Source organism: Micrasema longulum, unplaced genomic scaffold, assembly GCF_059751315.1.
Source record: "Micrasema longulum isolate JH-2025_06_02 unplaced genomic scaffold, ASM5975131v1 h1tg000044l, whole genome shotgun sequence".
Lineage (NCBI taxonomy): Eukaryota > Metazoa > Arthropoda > Insecta > Trichoptera > Brachycentridae > Micrasema > Micrasema longulum.
The window spans coordinates 651,542-670,063 of record NW_028277251.1 but is presented as its reverse complement, the minus strand read 5'-3'; the positions used below and the strand labels follow the sequence as shown (position 1 = coordinate 670,063).

General features: G+C 39.2%; 2 protein-coding genes across 2 annotated transcripts; both read right to left on the bottom strand.

Moving 5' to 3' along the window:
* Positions 1 to 1,914: 1,914 nt before the first annotated feature.
* On the bottom strand, positions 1,915 to 3,631 carry LOC148285276 (uncharacterized). The gene has a single exon (XM_088227998.1). The coding sequence runs from the start codon at positions 3,481 to 3,483 to the stop codon at positions 1,936 to 1,938; it is 1,548 nt and encodes a 515-aa protein (XP_088084124.1). The 5' UTR covers positions 3,484 to 3,631; the 3' UTR covers positions 1,915 to 1,935.
* A 10,066-nt stretch (positions 3,632 to 13,697) lies between these two features.
* Positions 13,698 to 15,545, bottom strand: LOC148285275 (uncharacterized). The gene has a single exon (XM_088227975.1). The coding sequence runs from the start codon at positions 15,365 to 15,367 to the stop codon at positions 13,709 to 13,711; it is 1,659 nt and encodes a 552-aa protein (XP_088084101.1). The 5' UTR covers positions 15,368 to 15,545; the 3' UTR covers positions 13,698 to 13,708.
* Positions 15,546 to 18,522: the final 2,977 nt, after the last annotated feature.

The window sequence follows — 18,522 nt, the reverse complement described above, 5'->3', positions numbered from 1 at the left end:
TATATGTGTATATGTATATAAATGCCGGTATAGATGTAGATGTGAATACAGATATGGATACAGATATATAAAGAAATAATGTTTTAAAAAAGGCTTGATGCCTGTTATGTGCACATTTCAATTTTAAATGATGGTATTTCTGTTTTTTTGTTTGAGAGGTAGAAACGCTATAATTAATTATGTATGCACAAACCATTTGTAATTTTAGTTATTTTGTCTTTGATTTATGTTTAATGAATATCACATTTTATATATTGTTTAAGATATTTTACTGGTTTTTTCATTGTTTGTTAAAATTGTGACAATTCAATGACGCTTTCAAAGATGGATACTATGATTAAGCGGACAGCTGTACTAAATTGGGCCGGAAATTTATCATACACAAACCCAATCGAAAATCTATGGGCAATCTGAAAGAATAATCACTCCGAAGCCGATTGCACCACAGTGGAAAAGCTCATTTCATCCATAATTCAGGCATGGTTTGGGATCTCCCTAGGGAGGAAATCCAGCCAGTCTGCAAGCATTTGGACATAATCAAACATTGTTGAATTACTACCTGGTAAAAGAAGAAGTATAAAAATTGGAAAATTGTTTCCAGGCGTTGCCTAGTAGGTGATTTGGTTCAGCCGGATGAATCTCACCCACGTGATAAAGGTTTCAGCTCTTTCACTTCACAAAAGTCAACAGATGGAAGAGTTGAGGAAATGTGGATGTTCAAACATGGGCAGAATGGTGAATGTTACACAGTGTGTAAAGTGGCCACTTAAACCAGCCAATGACAGGTCATAAGCCCTGTAAATGCCTAGACTTCCATATTCCCTTCTCGAAAACTTTTTCCCTCTCTGTTGAAATAAATTTAAAAATGAGAAAATAATGTCTACATGCCAAAGCCTCATCGATTAGATGCCAAAAAGAGTTAAAGGTTTATCGAGGCAGAAGGTCATAAGAAGTATTAATTTGTGGCATTTTGTGCTAAAAACACTAAAATATTTCATAGTCCCTGGACTGGCACCTGAAGCATTAGACCGATAATCTTACCTTCATGTAAAAAAAATTACCAAGATACGCTGCGATTGGTGTACCAATGTAGTGCCCCATGCACCATTAGTGGGGAAAGCGAATGGATGATGAGTACTAAATTTAAAATAAATATTTTCCTAAACTTTTATGTAGCTGACGTCATAGTCCTTTCTTTTATTATTGTATGTTAGTATAAATGTTCCAATCATTATTTTAGTCGTATTTAATATGAAACCTAGTATGTATGAGTCTGCGAGGCTAATTCCGTGTCTAACCGGCCGCCGCCGTATGAAGGGCGAATTGAGCGGAGCGTGTCGAGCTAGCGGCCCTTTCACGTCCACTCTAGTCGGCGCTTGATTGTGCAATGGAGGAACGGGGGAGGGGGTCGTGGCTTATACGTTGGCCGCTTGGGAGAATACTTGGCAAGAGGGGGGGGCCGGCACGATTCCCATACCTAAGTTAGCCGTAGGGTCAGATTTTGTAACCTTGTATAAATATGTGCACACGTGAAAATTAAGACATCGATCGAAAACAGTAAACACCCTCTTTTAACTCTACTCTGCCCGATTACTTCGCCACTTCGTCTTCAGATCTTCACTGCACCTTTCCTGGACTCGGCCGAATCCAGAAGCGGATTTACAACCTGCCAGCCGTCACTGTCAGCCGACAGTATTTGGAATAAATACTCACACCTACGGGCTACTGATACCTATCGCAGCTCGCAGTAGAATACCAGCGCCTTGCCGAGATTATTACAGTCTCACAATTCTTTATACGAGGCGGAAACGTGTCTCGTACATTTTATATAGCTACAATTAACCTATTCGGTACTGAAGATAATATAAAATTCCTTGGAAGTTTCGGAGGTATATATTTAAATAAATAAATCAGTTAGGACAACAAATGGTTTTATTACTTAATGTACCGTCTATCAGAATAATCACCTACTCTGTAGTGTATCTTGTGAATCCGTTGCATATGTTTATTGATGTGACTATTCCTTTTGAACTTCGCATCACATTTAGGGCAAGAGAACTTTCTTTCGTCAGAGTGCGACCCCATATGTAACTTAAGTTTGTATTTGCCGTTGCACTTGTACGGACAGAGCTCGCACTTGAAATTTTTCTCTTCCTGGTGAGTCAACAAATGAGCGATCAAAGTTGGCTTAGTTCGGGTTTTGAATCCGCAGATGTCGCATAAATGCTTCTTCGGGTCGGTGTGCAATTTGGCGTGCATATCTCTCTCGGATTTGTCCACAAAAGTGCGCCCGCAAAACTCGCACGCGAAGTCGCGAATATTCAAATGCCGCTTGATGTGGACCTGAAGCGTTTGCCTCGAGTGGAGCTGCTTGCCGCACATTTCGCAAGTGTATTTAAGGGGCTCGTAAGAAGTGTTCGTTTTGTACAGTTTGTCAAATTGGCGGGGCTGGAGGTCGTAGTGTTTGAGTTTAGTGTGGCCGACCAAGTTTCTCGGGCTAGAAAATTGGACGTTGCAAAGGACACAATTGTAAGGCTTAATAACTTGCGGTTTGGCTTCTGATTTGTCGGTCTCTTGTGACTTGAGAGCATTCGAGGAATCGGAATCGTTCACTGCGTCTAATTTTTCGCTGCACGTTAGCTGACTTTTCGGCTTCTTCTTCTTGCAAATTATCTTGTGCACTTTGAAGTAAGTATGATTGATGAAGCTCGCCTGGCAGAATTCGCATTTAAAAGCTTTTTTAGAGATGCACATTTCTCTGTGGATTTTCATTTTATGTAAACTGGGAAAACGAAGTTGGCAAACATCGCAATAGAATTTATTCTTTCTCAAGTGCGTACTAAAATGGGCAACCATTTGATTCTGCAGATTGCAGGAGAAGGTGCACCTGGTGCAGTTCAACCTGCTGCGTGTATTGCGAGATACGGCTTTAGAATTACTCGCGTTTTCTTCACTTCTCTCCAATTTACTTGGCAATGCGTCGGCTTCGATGTTCGTTTCTTGATTAGAAGTATTCGTCGCGACATCAGATTGAACTTCGGTAAGTTCATCGGGGGATATATCGACTAATTGATCGCTTTGTCCATCACTATCAATATTGTCTTCTGACTCGTATTTGGAACAATCCGCAGTATTCACTTCTTCTTTCACGGGACTCTGTGTCCGTCTCGCCTTTTCCGGTTCCGGAACATCACCTTGATCGCAGTAAAACTTCCTCAGAAGCGAGTCGGAGAGTTCGCACCGAAGCCTGAAGTTGTTGGCGACCTCCAGGTCCCCTAAGCACTGAGCGCAGATTATATCGGGCAAGCCGTCCTGGCTTGCTACCTGCACTCGCGCGCACGACATGATCATAGAAGCGATAGTGCTAGATTCTCTCTCGTCGAAAACGCATTCAGATTCTTCAATATTTTCTCTTAAACAAATTCGACATTGTTTACTGTGCTTTTTCTCTAAATATATTGGAATTTCGAATTCGGAATTCATTTTTGGAAAATAAAAATTATAGGTTTGATATATAAACTGTTAATTAATAATTAAAGTAACGAGAAAAAACAAGATTTTATATACAAAAAACTATTAGGCTGTACGCGATCCCTGTTGCCATTAGCTGTCAGTTATAGTGTCAGTTGTCAAAGATAAAAGAGGCAAATATTTCAATCTTCTTCTTCTTCTTTTTTTTTTTTTTCTCCACCAACTGGGGTGTTCTAGCCAGTGTCGAGTTTCAGATATTTATTTATTTTAATATTTACACATGGGTTAGTACTATATACAAGTTAGTATTTGATATTACATACACTATACATATATAACTATATACAAATTAATATCATTTATAACTACATGTTCACATAAAATTTTGAATACTACAGCAGAGTTAGAATATGAGTAGGGAATGGGACGTTGATATCGGAGAGGTCTGACAGGAACTCAGGGTAATAATAATTTATGGGGCATCAAAAAAAAAAATGGATTTATATGTTTTTTTTTATTTAACTTTTTGTAAATAATGTTATTTGTACATTGGCGGGCTTATTGCCAACTGGCAATTTCTTCCATCCAACCAATAAAATAAAACTTTTATTTTTATAATTCAAGTTACAGAACATATTCAATAGAAGAAAAAAAAATATTAAAAAGCTAAAAATATATTAAAATAGAAATAAACTACCTGAAATCAAAACTATTACTCAATGGGAAAAAGGAAAAAAGAGGAAAGAGGAAAAAGGAAAGGAGGAGAGATTAAGGAAGAGAAAGGAGATGTTTCTTCAGACGTGATTTAAACAGAGATAATGTGGTAACATCTTTGATGGTGGATGGGAGATGATTCGATAGTCGAGCCGCATGGACACTATATGAGTTAGAGAAGAAAGAGGAATTGTGGATGGGTATTAAGAGAGTGCCTTGAGAATGAGAACGAAGAGGTAAACCATGAACTGATAAGCGTTGAAATTTTTCACGCAGGTATATAGGAGCGTTAGGACTATGAAGTACATTGAACAGAAGTGAGAGGGAGTGATAGTCTCTCCGCTGTCTAATTTTGAGCCATTTCAGTTGCCTACGATAATCGGAAATGTGGTCATATTTCCTAAGACCAAAAATGTACTTCTCGAGCTGATATTCACACATGGCAGAGTACCGGACATGGACACTGAACTAGTGATAACCATTATAACAGTGCCCAATGCGCATTCTGCATATGGAAGATGTCTCAAATTTGTTCATAATCACTTTGGAGAACCAAGGCTTTTCTGTTGCATTTGGTTTTAATTGGAAAAGATGTCTTCCCTTGGCTTGAAAGGAGGCTACCTAATATTCTTGCCATCTGCGAAGTTGCTTCTCTTTTGTCATAACGAGGAGATCACCTAGTAGTAGGAAATTACTATAGGCAGGATCCCCAGATCGGACCACCTCCCTTGCTAATGATTCCACCTTTTCGTTACCGGGAATACCACAATGGCTAGGGATCCAAAATATAACAACACTTTTATTTGATGCCTCTGATAACGAAAGACGAAATTGAGTTTTGACGCAGAGCTTGTCCTCGCGATAAGAGAACGGAGGGGATTTGATCTTTTGTTGGGCACTCTGGAAATCCGATAGGAAACGGAACATGCTATATTGTGGGCTTTAGAATTATTTAACTCGGATTGTGATACATTCTGCTGTAAATACAGACGCATTGTTGTGCAATATGTACAATTTTCGAAAGCTGTTTTGGTGGTGTTGTTACCACCTTTATGTAGGCACCTAGTTGGTGGCCTAATTTTGTGATGTACAAAGTTATGTGGGTGCACAGAATGAGAGCAAGTAAAACAGGGTACTTACGTTTTACACAAAGATTTATTCACGAAACTAAACTACTGAAGCTAACACCTTGAAAGAAGGATTCTAATAACTATATTAGGCAAAATAAAATGAAGTTGGTAAATCTAAATTGGCGGTAATTTTGTGCCTCGAAGACGCGTGCGGTGAGGTCGGAATCCGGTAGTTTTCTCCTAGCCGGTTTGGCCCGTTCGTACGCTCTACGTCGGCGTTCGGCAATGTTCGGCTCGTGCCGTCGTTGTCGACCCGCCACACAGCCCCCTTCCAAGTTTTGAAATCTGTTTTTCAAAACTGACGCTGTATCACCCTCCTGCCGCTACGCGTTGTGTATGCCGGTTGTTCTGTTGGTGTTTCCGTTTCTGCTGGACTGGCTCGTTCTTCCGCTGTCTGGAACGCCGGCTTGCACCTGTCCAGCGAAACCTTTTTATGTTCGCCATCCACGTCCAGTGTTACCGTCTTTTCCGCCCTGGTGATGACCTTGTAGGGCCCCTTGTAGTTCGGCATCAGGGGTTTGTACACTCTGTCGTCCCTCAGAAACAAGTGTGTGGCTCTCTTTAGTTCCGGGTGGATGAAAACGTTACCTTTATTGTGGTGCTCGACTGGCCTTGGTTTGACGTTTTGCATGAAATTTACCAGTTGCCTAGTGTAGGAGTCCGGGTCAATGTAGTCGTTCGTCTGCTCCAGGATGTCTGCTGGTAACTTTAGTTTGCACCCATACAGCATCTCTGCTACTGAGTGCTCTGCATTCGTGCGCAGTGTGGCCCTCAGTCCGAGTAGTATGGTGCTGATCGATTTTGTCCACGGAACAGGGTGGTGAGCTTTAATGGCCGTCTTCAGCGTTCTATGAAATCGCTCGATCATGCCATTACTTTGTGGATGGTAAGGCGTCGTGTTGGAGTGTGCTATGCCTGATCTGGAACAAAACAAGTTAAAGTCCGTAGACATGAATTGCCTACCCTGATCAGTTATAATTTTCTCCGGTACGCCGTATCTCGCAATCCAGTTGTCCCAGATGGCTCTGATGATTGTGTGGGTCTGGATATCTGCGATAGGGATTACTTCCGCCCATCGAGTGTATCGGTCGATACATGTGAGGCAGTACCTCAGTCCCTCTGATGGTGGAAAAGGTCCGATGAGGTCGACATGGACCACGCAGAATTTCTGTCTCGGCATGTCGATCTTGATGATCGGTGTCCTCGTGTGTTTGTTGACTTTGCTCTTCTGACAGGGTATGCAGGCCTTCGTCCAAGCTGCGCAGTCTGCTTTCATATTTTTCCAGACGCCTCTTTGACTGATGGTCTTGGTCGTGGCGTCGGCTCCTGCATGGTTGAGGTTATGCACTTGGTTGAAGAAAGATCTCTGTAGCGTTTTTGGGATGTACGGTCGCATGTTGCCTTTGTTGAGATCGAAGACGATTTCTTGTCCCTGCATGTTGGTTTTGATCAGGTTCAGAGCAGTGTTCTTGTCGTCCAAGAGTGCGAGTAGTTCGTTGTCCTGCCTTTGTTCTTTATGGATCTTTTCGAACGATATGTTTGCCTCTTGTTCGATCATGTCGATTCTTGATAAGGTATCGGCGACGACGTTGTCTTCTCCTTTTATGTATTTGATGTCCGTGCTGAACTGTGAGATGTAGTCTAGATATCTGAGTTGTCTGGGGCTTTCTTTGTCGTGACTTTTCCTTCTAAACACGAATTGTAGTGGTTTATGGTCCGTGTATATACAGAATTCTCTGCCCTCCAGATAATGTTGAAAGTACCTTACAGTCTCAAAAATGGCTAGTAGTTCCCTGTCGTACGTACTATATGAACACTGAGCCTTGTTCAACTTTTTTGAGAAGAAACTTATCGGTTTGTAGTTGATGCCGTCTGTGGTTTGTTGTAGCACGCCCCCGATTGCGTAATCTGAGGCGTCTGTCCCCACTGACATCTTGCTGCTTTCCTCTGGGTAGCTAAGCTTAGTGGCGTTGATCAGCGAGTTCTTGACCTCTTCGAAATCGTGTGTAGTGACTTCGTTCCACTCTACTTTTCTGTTGTCATTCTTTTTTGCTCCCTTGAGGTAATCGTGTAGTCGTATCAATTTGTGTGCTGCTCGTGGTATGAATCTTCGGTAGAAGTTTCCCATGGCCAAGAATCTTCTCAACTGCTTAATGGTTTCTGGCTTGTTGAGGTTCGTGATGGCTTCCACTTTTGTTGGCGAGGGTCCGATGCCTTCAGCCGAAATTTCATAACCAAGAAATAACAGTGTTTTCTTGGCAAACTCGCATTTAGATGGGTTTACCACCATTCCATGATCTTGAAGTCGCTGGAACAAAGCTTTTAAGTGTTCCACATGTGTTTCTTCGTCTGGTGAAGCGATCAATATATCGTCGATATATGCGTGTACTCCTTCTAGACCTCTTGTGACTTCGTTGATGTGACGTTGGAATGTTTGTGCAGCGCATGATAGTCCGAATGGCATTCTTACAAATTCAAATAACCCGAATGGTGTGGTTATAGCTGTCTTTTTAATGTCAGTTTCATTAATTGGAATTTGGTGATATGCTCGTTGTAAGTCAATTTTGGAAAAAATTTTACAGTTAAATAAGTCATTGCATATATCGTGGATATGTGGCAAGGAATAACGATCAGGTACCGTCTGTGCGTTTAAGCTACGGTAATCGCCACAAGGGCGATAAGTACCATCGCTCTTCTTCACCATATGCAATGGAGAGGCCCACTCACTCTTGGAGGGTCTACAAATACCTTGAGCCACCATGTGATCGAACTCTTGCTTCGCCTGCCTCAGTAGTTCTGGGGACAGCCGACGAGTCTTACACATAACGGGTTTGCCACGGGTATCTATATGGTGGATTGTGTTGTGTTTATCCAGCCCTGCGTATGGTTTATTGATATCTACTAGTTGTGGATACTTCAATATGAGTGAGTGGTAAATGTTGGTTTTGTCTGTTAATGATATGGAACATGTTATGTTGTTGTTTGTGGAGATGTCAAATGCTCTGATTATCTTGCCGTTTGTATTGTCTACTAACCGTTTGTTCCTAACATCTACTAACAGGTGGAAGTTGTGGAGAAAATCTGCTCCTATAATAGGGCGTGTCGTATCCGCTATTATAAACTTCCATGTAAACATTTGTTTACATCCCAGATTCAGTGTTACCGTGGTAACTCCGAAATTCTGGATCGTAGTCCCGTTCGCTGCATAGAGAATTAGCTTAGACTTTTCTCCATGGCGTTTGTGTAAAGATCTAGGAATTAATGATATTTCCGATCCGGAGTCAACGAGGTATGACACACCGGTATCACGATCTTTAACAAAGAGACGTGTTGTGTTGGTTGAATCAGCCGCCTCCGCTATGATTCGACCATCTAGTTTTTTGAAGCTAGATGCGGTTTAAATTCACATGGTGTGACGCATTTCTTAGCTTGATCGCCAAATTTTGTGTGGAAGTAACAAAGAATAGTTTTCTTGTTATTTCCGTTGGCCCTATAGCTTGTTTTGTTGAAATTGTTGTTGTATTTGTTGTTATTGAAATTGTTACTGCTGTTACTTGTTGTGTGTTTGAATCTATTGTTATTGTTGTTGTGGCTATGCTGTTTGTTGATTGTGTGAAATAAACTCTCTACCTTATGGGTTAGAGCTTGTACGGACTGTTCTAAACTACAAATGTTATTTTTATTGTTGGTACCTACTACCGCTACATTATCCTGTGTGTACACCTGTATTAGGCGATCTGCTATCGTCGCTTGCCTATCCCAGTCATCTTCGCTTATGGCTAAATGCGCTTGGATCGTCTTGGGCAGTTGTTGTATCCACAAGTATTGCAACGTCGTTTCGTCTATTTGTAAACCTATTGCTAGCGTCCGCATCTCTCTAAGTAGGCTGGATGGGTTTCGATCCCCAAGCTGTAAGGAAGAAAACAGTTTTTCTCTCCTTCTGTCCTGTGGACAGCCCATGCGTTGGATTATAGCTTCCTTCAGCCTCGTATATTTTGCTCGGTTCGGTTCCATGAGTAAAATATCTGAAACTTGTTCTATGTGCGTTTGTTCAAGTTTTGACACTAAGTGACTATAACGTGCGTCTTCTGAAACTATGTTTGCCAACTCGAATTGTGCTTCTATCTGTTTAAACCAAAGTTCGATGTTGTTCACCCATAGCTGTGGTAGTTTAACGCTAATCCTATCCGTGTGGAACATGTTGTTTGCTGTGTTGATATTTGTCAAGTCAGTGTTGTCCTTGTTAGCCATTGTTTACAGTTTAAAAATATTCGTTTTTAAAAAAAAAAAAATTCAGAAAAATGTATGTAATAATGATTACAGTATAAGTTAAAATATTGAAATAAAAGTATTCAATAATGAGTGTAGTTGTATTAAAAAGTTAAGTTTAAATTATTAGATTTAAATTTAAATTTAAATTTAAATTTCAAACAAAAATATTTATTTTTTAAATGTCAGAGTCACTATTTGTTATGTATGTACTGTGCAAGTTATAGAAAAGCAAATTAAAAACAGAAAATTTAAATAATTATTTTACCATACGGCGGAACACATTTTCCAACTATTAGGTATTTGTATTCTCCAAGCCTGAGTGGTCCCCTCAATATTAATATTCCTTTTGATTGTCCGTTGTACAATATATCAAGTTTAAAAATGTTTATGGTAAAACTTCAAATCTGTAACACATAATAACATGCATAGCCTAGGTTAAAAATATAAACATATATAGTACAGTCACACGATATAATGTATATAGAAAAAAAGTATGGATACTAATGTCCACGTACTAAGTTAAACATTCGTCGGCTTAGCCGCCCGAATATCTGTTTGTTTGATAGTTTCAAGTTGTTTACAAAAATAAAATTTTACAAATTGCAAGTATTGTGAACGACTGCGCCAGCTGAAAAATATTTCCGATAGATTTCGCTGGTAAAAAAAAAACTTACTCCCGCAGTGCGTTCACAAGGAGAAAACTTTCGGATGCCTACGTCACGCTTGTCTCGCCATATGATATTTGTCAAAAATAATTATGTACCGGATTTTTGAAAAAAAAAAAAAAAAAAAAAAACAAAATTTAAGAACTATAAATAACAATTATTTTCCGGTACCCTGTAAGTACCTCTACTCAATCTGGCACCCTATGTAAATGTTCGTGTGAATTGTTTGTGTGTTCGACTCAAGAAAAATAAAAAAAATAAAATTTATATGTGTTGTAGGAATGTATTACTCGGCGTGCGATTTTTGGTGAGCGAGTCGCTCGAACGTATTATATTATGTTTGTTTATAATAATTTTAGTTAAATTATGAATCACCTGTTTGAATTAATCCCGGCCGAGTAATATTGTTAAGAAATTAATCACAGTTTAATCAATTCACTAGTTACATTAATTACATTTACATTAGTTACATTTACATTGAAGATTGTTACCGACAGAAAAATTCACTCGATTCGCTCGGTCTTTGAAAAATCTAATTCTATTATATATTATAATTATTATAATATAATTCTATTATACTAAATTAATTAACCTTACAATAAGTTAACCTTGAAATAGATTAACCTTGATTACTTACAAATAAATTAAAAGTGCAATCAAATTAAAAATGATATTTTAAATTTTTCATGTACCGACCGAAAAAAAGTAATTGTTGTACAATTTTGTCAAGCGAAGATATTTCTGTCTGAAATTTTGCGCAATTTTTATGGAATTTGAATGGGGTCACCGTGATTGATTGTTTAATGTTGTGTTTTCGTGTTCAAACGTCGGGGTATACCACTTTGGTGGTGTTGTTACCACCTTTATGTAGGCACCTAGTTGGTGGCCTAATTTTGTGATGTACAAAGTTATGTGGGTGCACAGAATGAGAGCAAGTAAAACAGGGTACTTACGTTTTACACAAAGATTTATTCACGAAACTAAACTACTGAAGCTAACACCTTGAAAGAAGGATTCTAATAACTATATTAGGCAAAATAAAATGAAGTTGGTAAATCTAAATTGGCGGTAATTTTGTGCCTCGAAGACGCGTGCGGTGAGGTCGGAATCCGGTAGTTTTCTCCTAGCCGGTTTGGCCCGTTCGTACGCTCTACGTCGGCGTTCGGCAATGTTCGGCTCGTGCCGTCGTTGTCGACCCGCCACACTGTCATCTTCACAATGTATGGCCACACCTGTGTGGATTGGTGAATCTGACGGAGATCCATCAGTGTAATTATTCTCCCACCTATCCATTTTGAGACCGAATTTGGTTGAAAGTACTCTAGGGCTGTAGGTGGCTTTCAAATTTGAATGTGAGTTCAATACTTCAGGCTTAAGTCAAGACTTTAAAAGGGAAACAATTAAGTGGGAAAAAGTCTTTAGAGTTTATATTGGTTTTAAAGGATTAGAAAATATGAAAACTGTTGACTAGTAAAGGATGGGTTTTATGGGACCAAAAAGGTGTCACAGCCAGAAAGAAATTATATTTTTTTGCATCGTCTTCCCTTCTTTTTGTATTCAATAATGTTTCATTGTAATTCCGAGTGGGGCATCAGAGGTTAATTGAAGTAGACTTCATGGCTCCGATGACTACCGGTTTGACACTTTGTTTACTATGTGTTTTATGTATGAGTTCCATGTAAGAATAGCGTCCACAATTACTCCCAAGAACTTAATCTGGATCGTAAAAGGGACAATCTCATCTCTGTGCTGAATTTTTATGGTTATAGTTTTTCTCTGTCTACAGAAGGTTATGGCATTACTTTTACCAGTTAGATAGATATAAGCCATGTTTCACTTACCAATTCCTGATCTTTCTTATACCTAAATTTAGAACGTTTTCTAGATTCTTTGGGTGCTTCCCATATGCATACATAAAGAAATCAGCCGCTTATTGAATATATCCCTGCGGGAACAATGTCGCTGATATCATGCGTATAGGTTTGTAAAATTTTCCATCTGTCCCACTAAATGTCTCACGGAAATCGTATTATTATATTTTTTTGTTGTAAACTTTTAAAAATAATTTTTAAGTAGCTAGAATTCCTCTCGTCGATGCGCTTTATAGCTGCAAACTTTTGGTGACGTTAGCTTTCATATTATATTTAAATTAAATTTCAATTATAAATAGAGTCTAGATTTTTGACTGCCCATATGCTACTCTAGATTCTATTTGTAAACGATTATAAATTAAAAACACTTCTTATTGACAATATTTTGGGTTTGTCCAAATTTTTGTAGACAAGGACTGGATTCAACTCCTCAGGGAGCTGTTAATATTAACACATTACAACAGAGATGAAGAACATTTTAGAGAAGGTAATATAGAAGTCTAGGCATCTACAGGGCTTATGACCCATCATTGGCTGGTTTACGTTTTACATAGGTAACGGTTACGGTTTACATAGATGAAAGAATTGAAGGGATATAGATGTTCAAATACAAGCAGAATGGTGAATGTTCCACAGTGTGTAAAGTGGCCACTTAAACCATGACAGGTCATAAGCCCTGTAGATGCCTAGACTTCTATATTACCTTCTCTAAAATGTTCTTCATCTCTGTTGTAACTTCTTATTGTTTTTTTTGTACAGTGTAAATAGAGATTAGATTTCTAAACATCCGTGCGCTATGTAGCTGCAAAACATGTTGTAATCTAGCTTCTATATGATTAAAATTTATCAAAAATGGGAAACTAAAATCCCAACCGCCTATGCGCTCTGTAGCTGCAAGGCGTATTGTACAGCGCCCTTGAAGTGATTTTCACAAAAAAAGCGCTATTTGGGTTTCAGATATGGAATCCTTATTTTGTTTAGGATGCCAACTTGTCGAAAAGAGTCCAAAGACGAGCTACAAAGTTGTCTGGAAAGTGAGAGCCTGGAAACTCTCGGTCCCACAACGCTGCAGGAACAGCGACAAAGTGGTGACCTGATAGAGACATACAAGATACTCGACAGTCAATATTGCTGCCCAAATTTGGATCCCATGTTCGAGCTTAAACATGATGCTCGTCTTCTAGGCCACAGTCTCAGGCTGGAGAAAACAAGATTCAATCTAAATCCACGAAAGCATTTCCTGAGCCAATAGGGTTGTTGATGGTTGGAATAAGCTGCCACAAGAGCTGATCTCAAGGTGTAGTCTCAATGGGTTAAAAAATGGACTAGATTTGTTTCGGAAAAGTAAAGTGCGCCAACAACTAACTTTCATTAAAATAAATTTAAGCTGCTCTCTTAAAATTAATGTCATCATCATTCCCTTTCCGCACCTAATGATGCATAGGGCACTGCATTGGTACACCAATCGCAGTGTATCTCGATCATTTTTGTTACATGAAGGTAAGATGATCAGTCTTTCATTTCAGGTACCAGTCCAGGGACTATAAATAATAAGAATCACTATTCATGAATAAAAGGTCAAATTTTATTCTTTAATCACTCTTCTATCAGTGTGGTCACCTACTTTATAAACTATCTTGTGGATTCGTATCATATGTCTGTTAATATGGCAGTTTCTTTTAAATTGCACTTTACAAATTGGGCAATTGTGTTTTCTCTCTTCCGAGTGGGATAGCATATGCTTCTGCAAGGCGGGGTTATCGTAACACCGGTATTCGCAAACTTGGCATTTGATGTTCTTCTCTCCGGTGTGGATCATCAGGTGGCCGATCAGGGCTCGCTTCATGCGAGTCTTGTGGCCGCAGAAGTCACATTCGAACTTCTTGGGGTCGGTATGCATCTTGACGTGGACGGAGAGATCTCCTTTACCCGCGAAAGAGCGGCCGCAGACATCGCAGTGGAAGTTGCGAATATTCATGTGCCGGTTTATGTGAACTTGGAGGGTCTGCTGGGACGAGAGCTGTTTGCCGCACAACTCGCACATGTTGGCCTCTTTGTGGATACGTTTATGCACTTTGAGAGACTGGCGGTTTTTAAAACGTTTACCACAAATCAGACAGTCAAATTTAGTGAGATTACTGTGAACTTTTTTGTGTTTATTCAATCTGGCGAGGCTGGTGAATTTGGTACAGCAAAAACTGCAGTAGTGAGGATTGTTGGCGATTTGCGTCTTGCGGTCTTGGAGGAATACGGAGTTGGACCCGAACGGCCTCTTCGCCGAGCAAAACATCTTGTGCACTCTCAAGTAGTGGGAGTTATTGAAGCGAGCTCCGCAGGTATCACACCCCAAGGAAATTTGCAGCGTGTGCTTTCTGGCGTGGGAAGTAAGTTGGAACCGATAACGACACTTAAAGGAACATTCAGTACAAGAAAATCTCTCTTTATCAGAGTGATTTGTAATTTTCGAATGATTTTTCTTTTCCTTTCTTTTTTGCAATGGAGATTTCTTGCAGTTCATTCTTTCGGTATATTCAAATTCCGACATCTCAACTAATGGATCACTGTATACATCGCTATCGACATTATTGTCAAGCTCTGATTTAATCCACGCATCGCTTTGTGCTTCGTCCTTCATAAAAGTCGGTGCTTGCCTCTCAGAAAGAATATTCAATTCACTTATTTCTGGTGTAGATAAAAAATCACCGTTACTAATTGCGGTATCGTTGTTTGCTAGAGTTTTGGAGGAAAAATTACATTTGTTCCGAGACTGTGATTTCTCGTGACTGACAAGATCAGTGAGTTCACAAGCGAGGGATCGAATGAAGGAATCGCTATTGATGTTATCATCCAGCTCGTAATTGATCCACGCTTCTTCCTTTAAAGAAGTCGGTGCCTGACTTTGGCCGGGTTTCTGGGCACTCCCCTGTCCGGTACCGCCGCGAGACTTCCTCAGAAGGTAATCGGCGAGCTCGCACCGGAGCCTGAAGCTGTTGGCAGCCTCCAGGTCCCCTAGGCACCGGGAGCAGATGATATCGGGCAAGCCATCCTGGCAGGCTATCTGCACTTGTGCGCACAGCATCACCATGGACGCGATACAACTTGAGTCAATCTTGTCAAAGATATATTTCGATTTTCTAATGTTTTCAGTGAGGCAAACACGACATAGCTTTGTTGATCTTTTCACCAATATATTTTCTATTTGGAATTTTGCTTGCATTTTTACAATACTTTTTATGTTTGACATTAGAAGATGAATTTAATGCGAATAAAATCGTAAACATGAAGATAAAGTTTATAATATTTAGATGCTACAGGATACTGAAAAACAAAACTATGACACAGATCACAACAGAGATTAGATCACAATCTGTCACAATCACAATAAACGTCAAATTAAATGAAAGCGTAGAAAAAAATATAATAACAGTACTTGGGAGTAGTGATGTCATAACAATTTATTTTAATAATCGACTACTTCGAATCCGGAATATTAAGTTATTTTAATAATCGATTAATATCTGTGTGCGAATGTCAGTATGCGGAGCAAGACGTTTTTTTTTTAAAAAAGAGAAAGTTCTTATAATTTACTCAAATATTTAAATTTTCAGACCATTTCCTAAAAGTGGTAAATAACTTTCCGCGCCTAATGGTGCAAGGGCACTGCATTGGTACACCAATCGCAGCGTATCTTGATCATTTTTGATACACGAAGAGCAAGGTGATCAGTCTTACGCTTCAGGCACCAATCTAGGGACAATGAAGTTTTAAAACACTTTTAAATAATATTTCTTATCAACCATGTCGGTAATCGAACCCGAGACCTCTTGCATGGTAGGCAAATGCGCTGACCATTACACTACGAGGCCGACTAAGGGTTAGTTTTTCGTTTTATCTCCTGATGTGATTGGCTAGAGGATTGTTGTCTATTGTTTGAATCTATATTGTTATTCGTATTGTTCTCATGCATGTTTATTGTAAATTAATGTAACTTGTTTTTGTCCGATGTTATCAGGTTTTAGTAGAAGGCCCTAATAAAGAAAAAAAATGGTGGTGCATTTTGTGTAAGAATTCGTTTTTCAAAAATGAACCAAATGTTAAAAAAATATTTAAGCATTACTAAAAAATCCATTTAAAATCAGCTAATATGTAGAAATTAAGAAATTGTAAGGAAATTAATCAATTCAGTATCCATTAAAAATAATTGAACTTTTTTAGTATGAAAAAAACGACACTTTTTGCAATATGCCTTTTAGTGGAGTGCAACCCTGGAAGTTTGACGAAAAACACATATTCGCTCCTAACTTTTTTCCGATGAACGCAATGAAGATATTATTTTTACAAACCAAATTTACGTAAATTAGATTATTTTGATAAAAATTGCCCATAAACTGGTTTAGTAGTTATTGAGTCTATAAAGGACAAACATACATGCATTTATTTTTATATGTATTATCACGGGGGGGGGGGGGGGGTAAAATAATATGTAAAAAAAAATATGTTTTTATGGGGTTGTTTGGGTATTGAGATAGATAGGTGGCGAGAGAAAAATTATAGACGAGATTTGATCATCTCGGAGGCTGTGAAAAATCAAGTTCCGCGTTCGCACGTATGAGTAGACGGAAGCTGTCCGTCTCTCCGCTAACTGAGAGAAAGCGGGAACATTCGCCGAACGGAAACTTGAGATGAATTTGGAAGATCGCGTCTTCCTGGTGCCTCATCAGATATGTAGAATAGTAAGTTCCTTCGATGGCGAACACATGGGTGTTTCCATTTTTATTCCCCATCATGATAATATAATCCTAATTAAAACTTAATGAATTTAAAGCCCAAAAGAAACTAAAAAAACTTAAATCTATTCTGAAAACGAGTAAATTGGAAGATAATTTAAAAAGCTTGAATGTTTTATGTACCTATGTTTATTAAACTAGAACATGGAAATAATCTTAGAACTAGTTACAAACATGAGACAAAGAAAAATACTTACAGATCTAGGTCCTTAACTAATGCAGTTCGTAATTGTCACTCTTCACTAATATCTTAACTCTATCACAATATTATCGGTGGTTTCACTTATGTGGAGAGATGACGGAGGGTAGTTCGGATGCTGTGTTCGGACGAACACATGCTGGGCGATGTCCTGGGCGGAGATCTGCCATGGATAGAGCCATGGGCGGCTCTCGGGATTCAGTCCCGTGGCGATGGTGACGGTGACAGCCAGCTGGAAGACTGGCCGGCCGTGGGCTGGGCACACGCGCTGGCGGTGCAAGAAACTGGCGTTCCTTTGGAGGACGATGGATGTCCTGGATGTGGAGGGACCTTCGCAGCTGGAAGGTGGCCTCCGACGACCCTCGTGGAGTAGTCGGATTCCACGAGGTTTGCTACGTAGCACTGGCTACCCGTACACTCACTTCACTTCAACTTCCACGACTCTCGACATTGTATCGTCTCCGCGATCGACGGTACGATCGCGTAGACTCGACTCGCTTCCCCGACTGTCGACCGACTCTTGGTCGACTCTCCTTCCCGGCTGTATTCCGACTCTACTCGTTCCGAGTGTTTGGGGTGGTTTTATAACTCCCAAATTAGGAGGTCTCTCCTTTTCTCTTTCACTTATTGCCTAAAACTCAATGTCTCTTTTCCACACTTATTAATAAACACCTCGTCATATTTAAAACTAAAATACTATGTTCTGCATATTGTTTCTTATAAAACTAAATTATATTAACTAAGATTAGAATGTATATAATAGTAAATACGTTAAAATAAATATATACTAAACATAGAAAATTAAATCATCAAACTAATTTATATTTTTGAAGATTAGAAAGGAATCATTAATTAAAAATTGGAGGTTGGCGCGATCGCCTACCATACTTGAGGTCCTAGGTTCGATTTCTGGCAAGGTGGATGTGAAATACCTTCGTACATATTATAAAATAATCGCTGATACGTTGCGATTTGCGCACTAGTGCAGTGCCTTGTGTACCACGGGCGCGGATTAGAAAATGATGGCGCAAAAGTTAATTAGAGTTTTAAGTTAATATGTGGCAAGTTGGAATAATCGACGCGCGTATAAATGAAGATGTATGAAATTTGAAAAAGAAAGGTTTGTATGTATCACAGAGGAATTAATTATGCGCTTTATTTTGTTATAAGTTTTTAAAATACAAATATTATTTTAATGGCCATCGGCTTGCGAATTATTATTAAAAAGGTTATGTTTTTCCCCAGCGGAAAACATGGGACAATGTTTATTGTTTAAGTTATTGTTTTCAATAGAAAGGGTTTTGGAATTCCAGGTAATTCGCCGCTCGATCATTTGAATTTAACCCGAGGTATTGAATAGAAATTGACAATAAAAAGAGACGAAATATTTGTAAATACCTATTAACGGCTCGG

What these genes read in the sequence shown, in the direction of transcription:
- LOC148285276 (XM_088227998.1), bottom strand. Translation starts at nt 3,483, where the DNA reads ATGAATTCCGAATTCGAAATTCCAATATATTTAGAGAAAAAGCACAGT.
- LOC148285275 (XM_088227975.1), bottom strand. Translation starts at nt 15,367, where the DNA reads ATGTCAAACATAAAAAGTATTGTAAAAATGCAAGCAAAATTCCAAATA.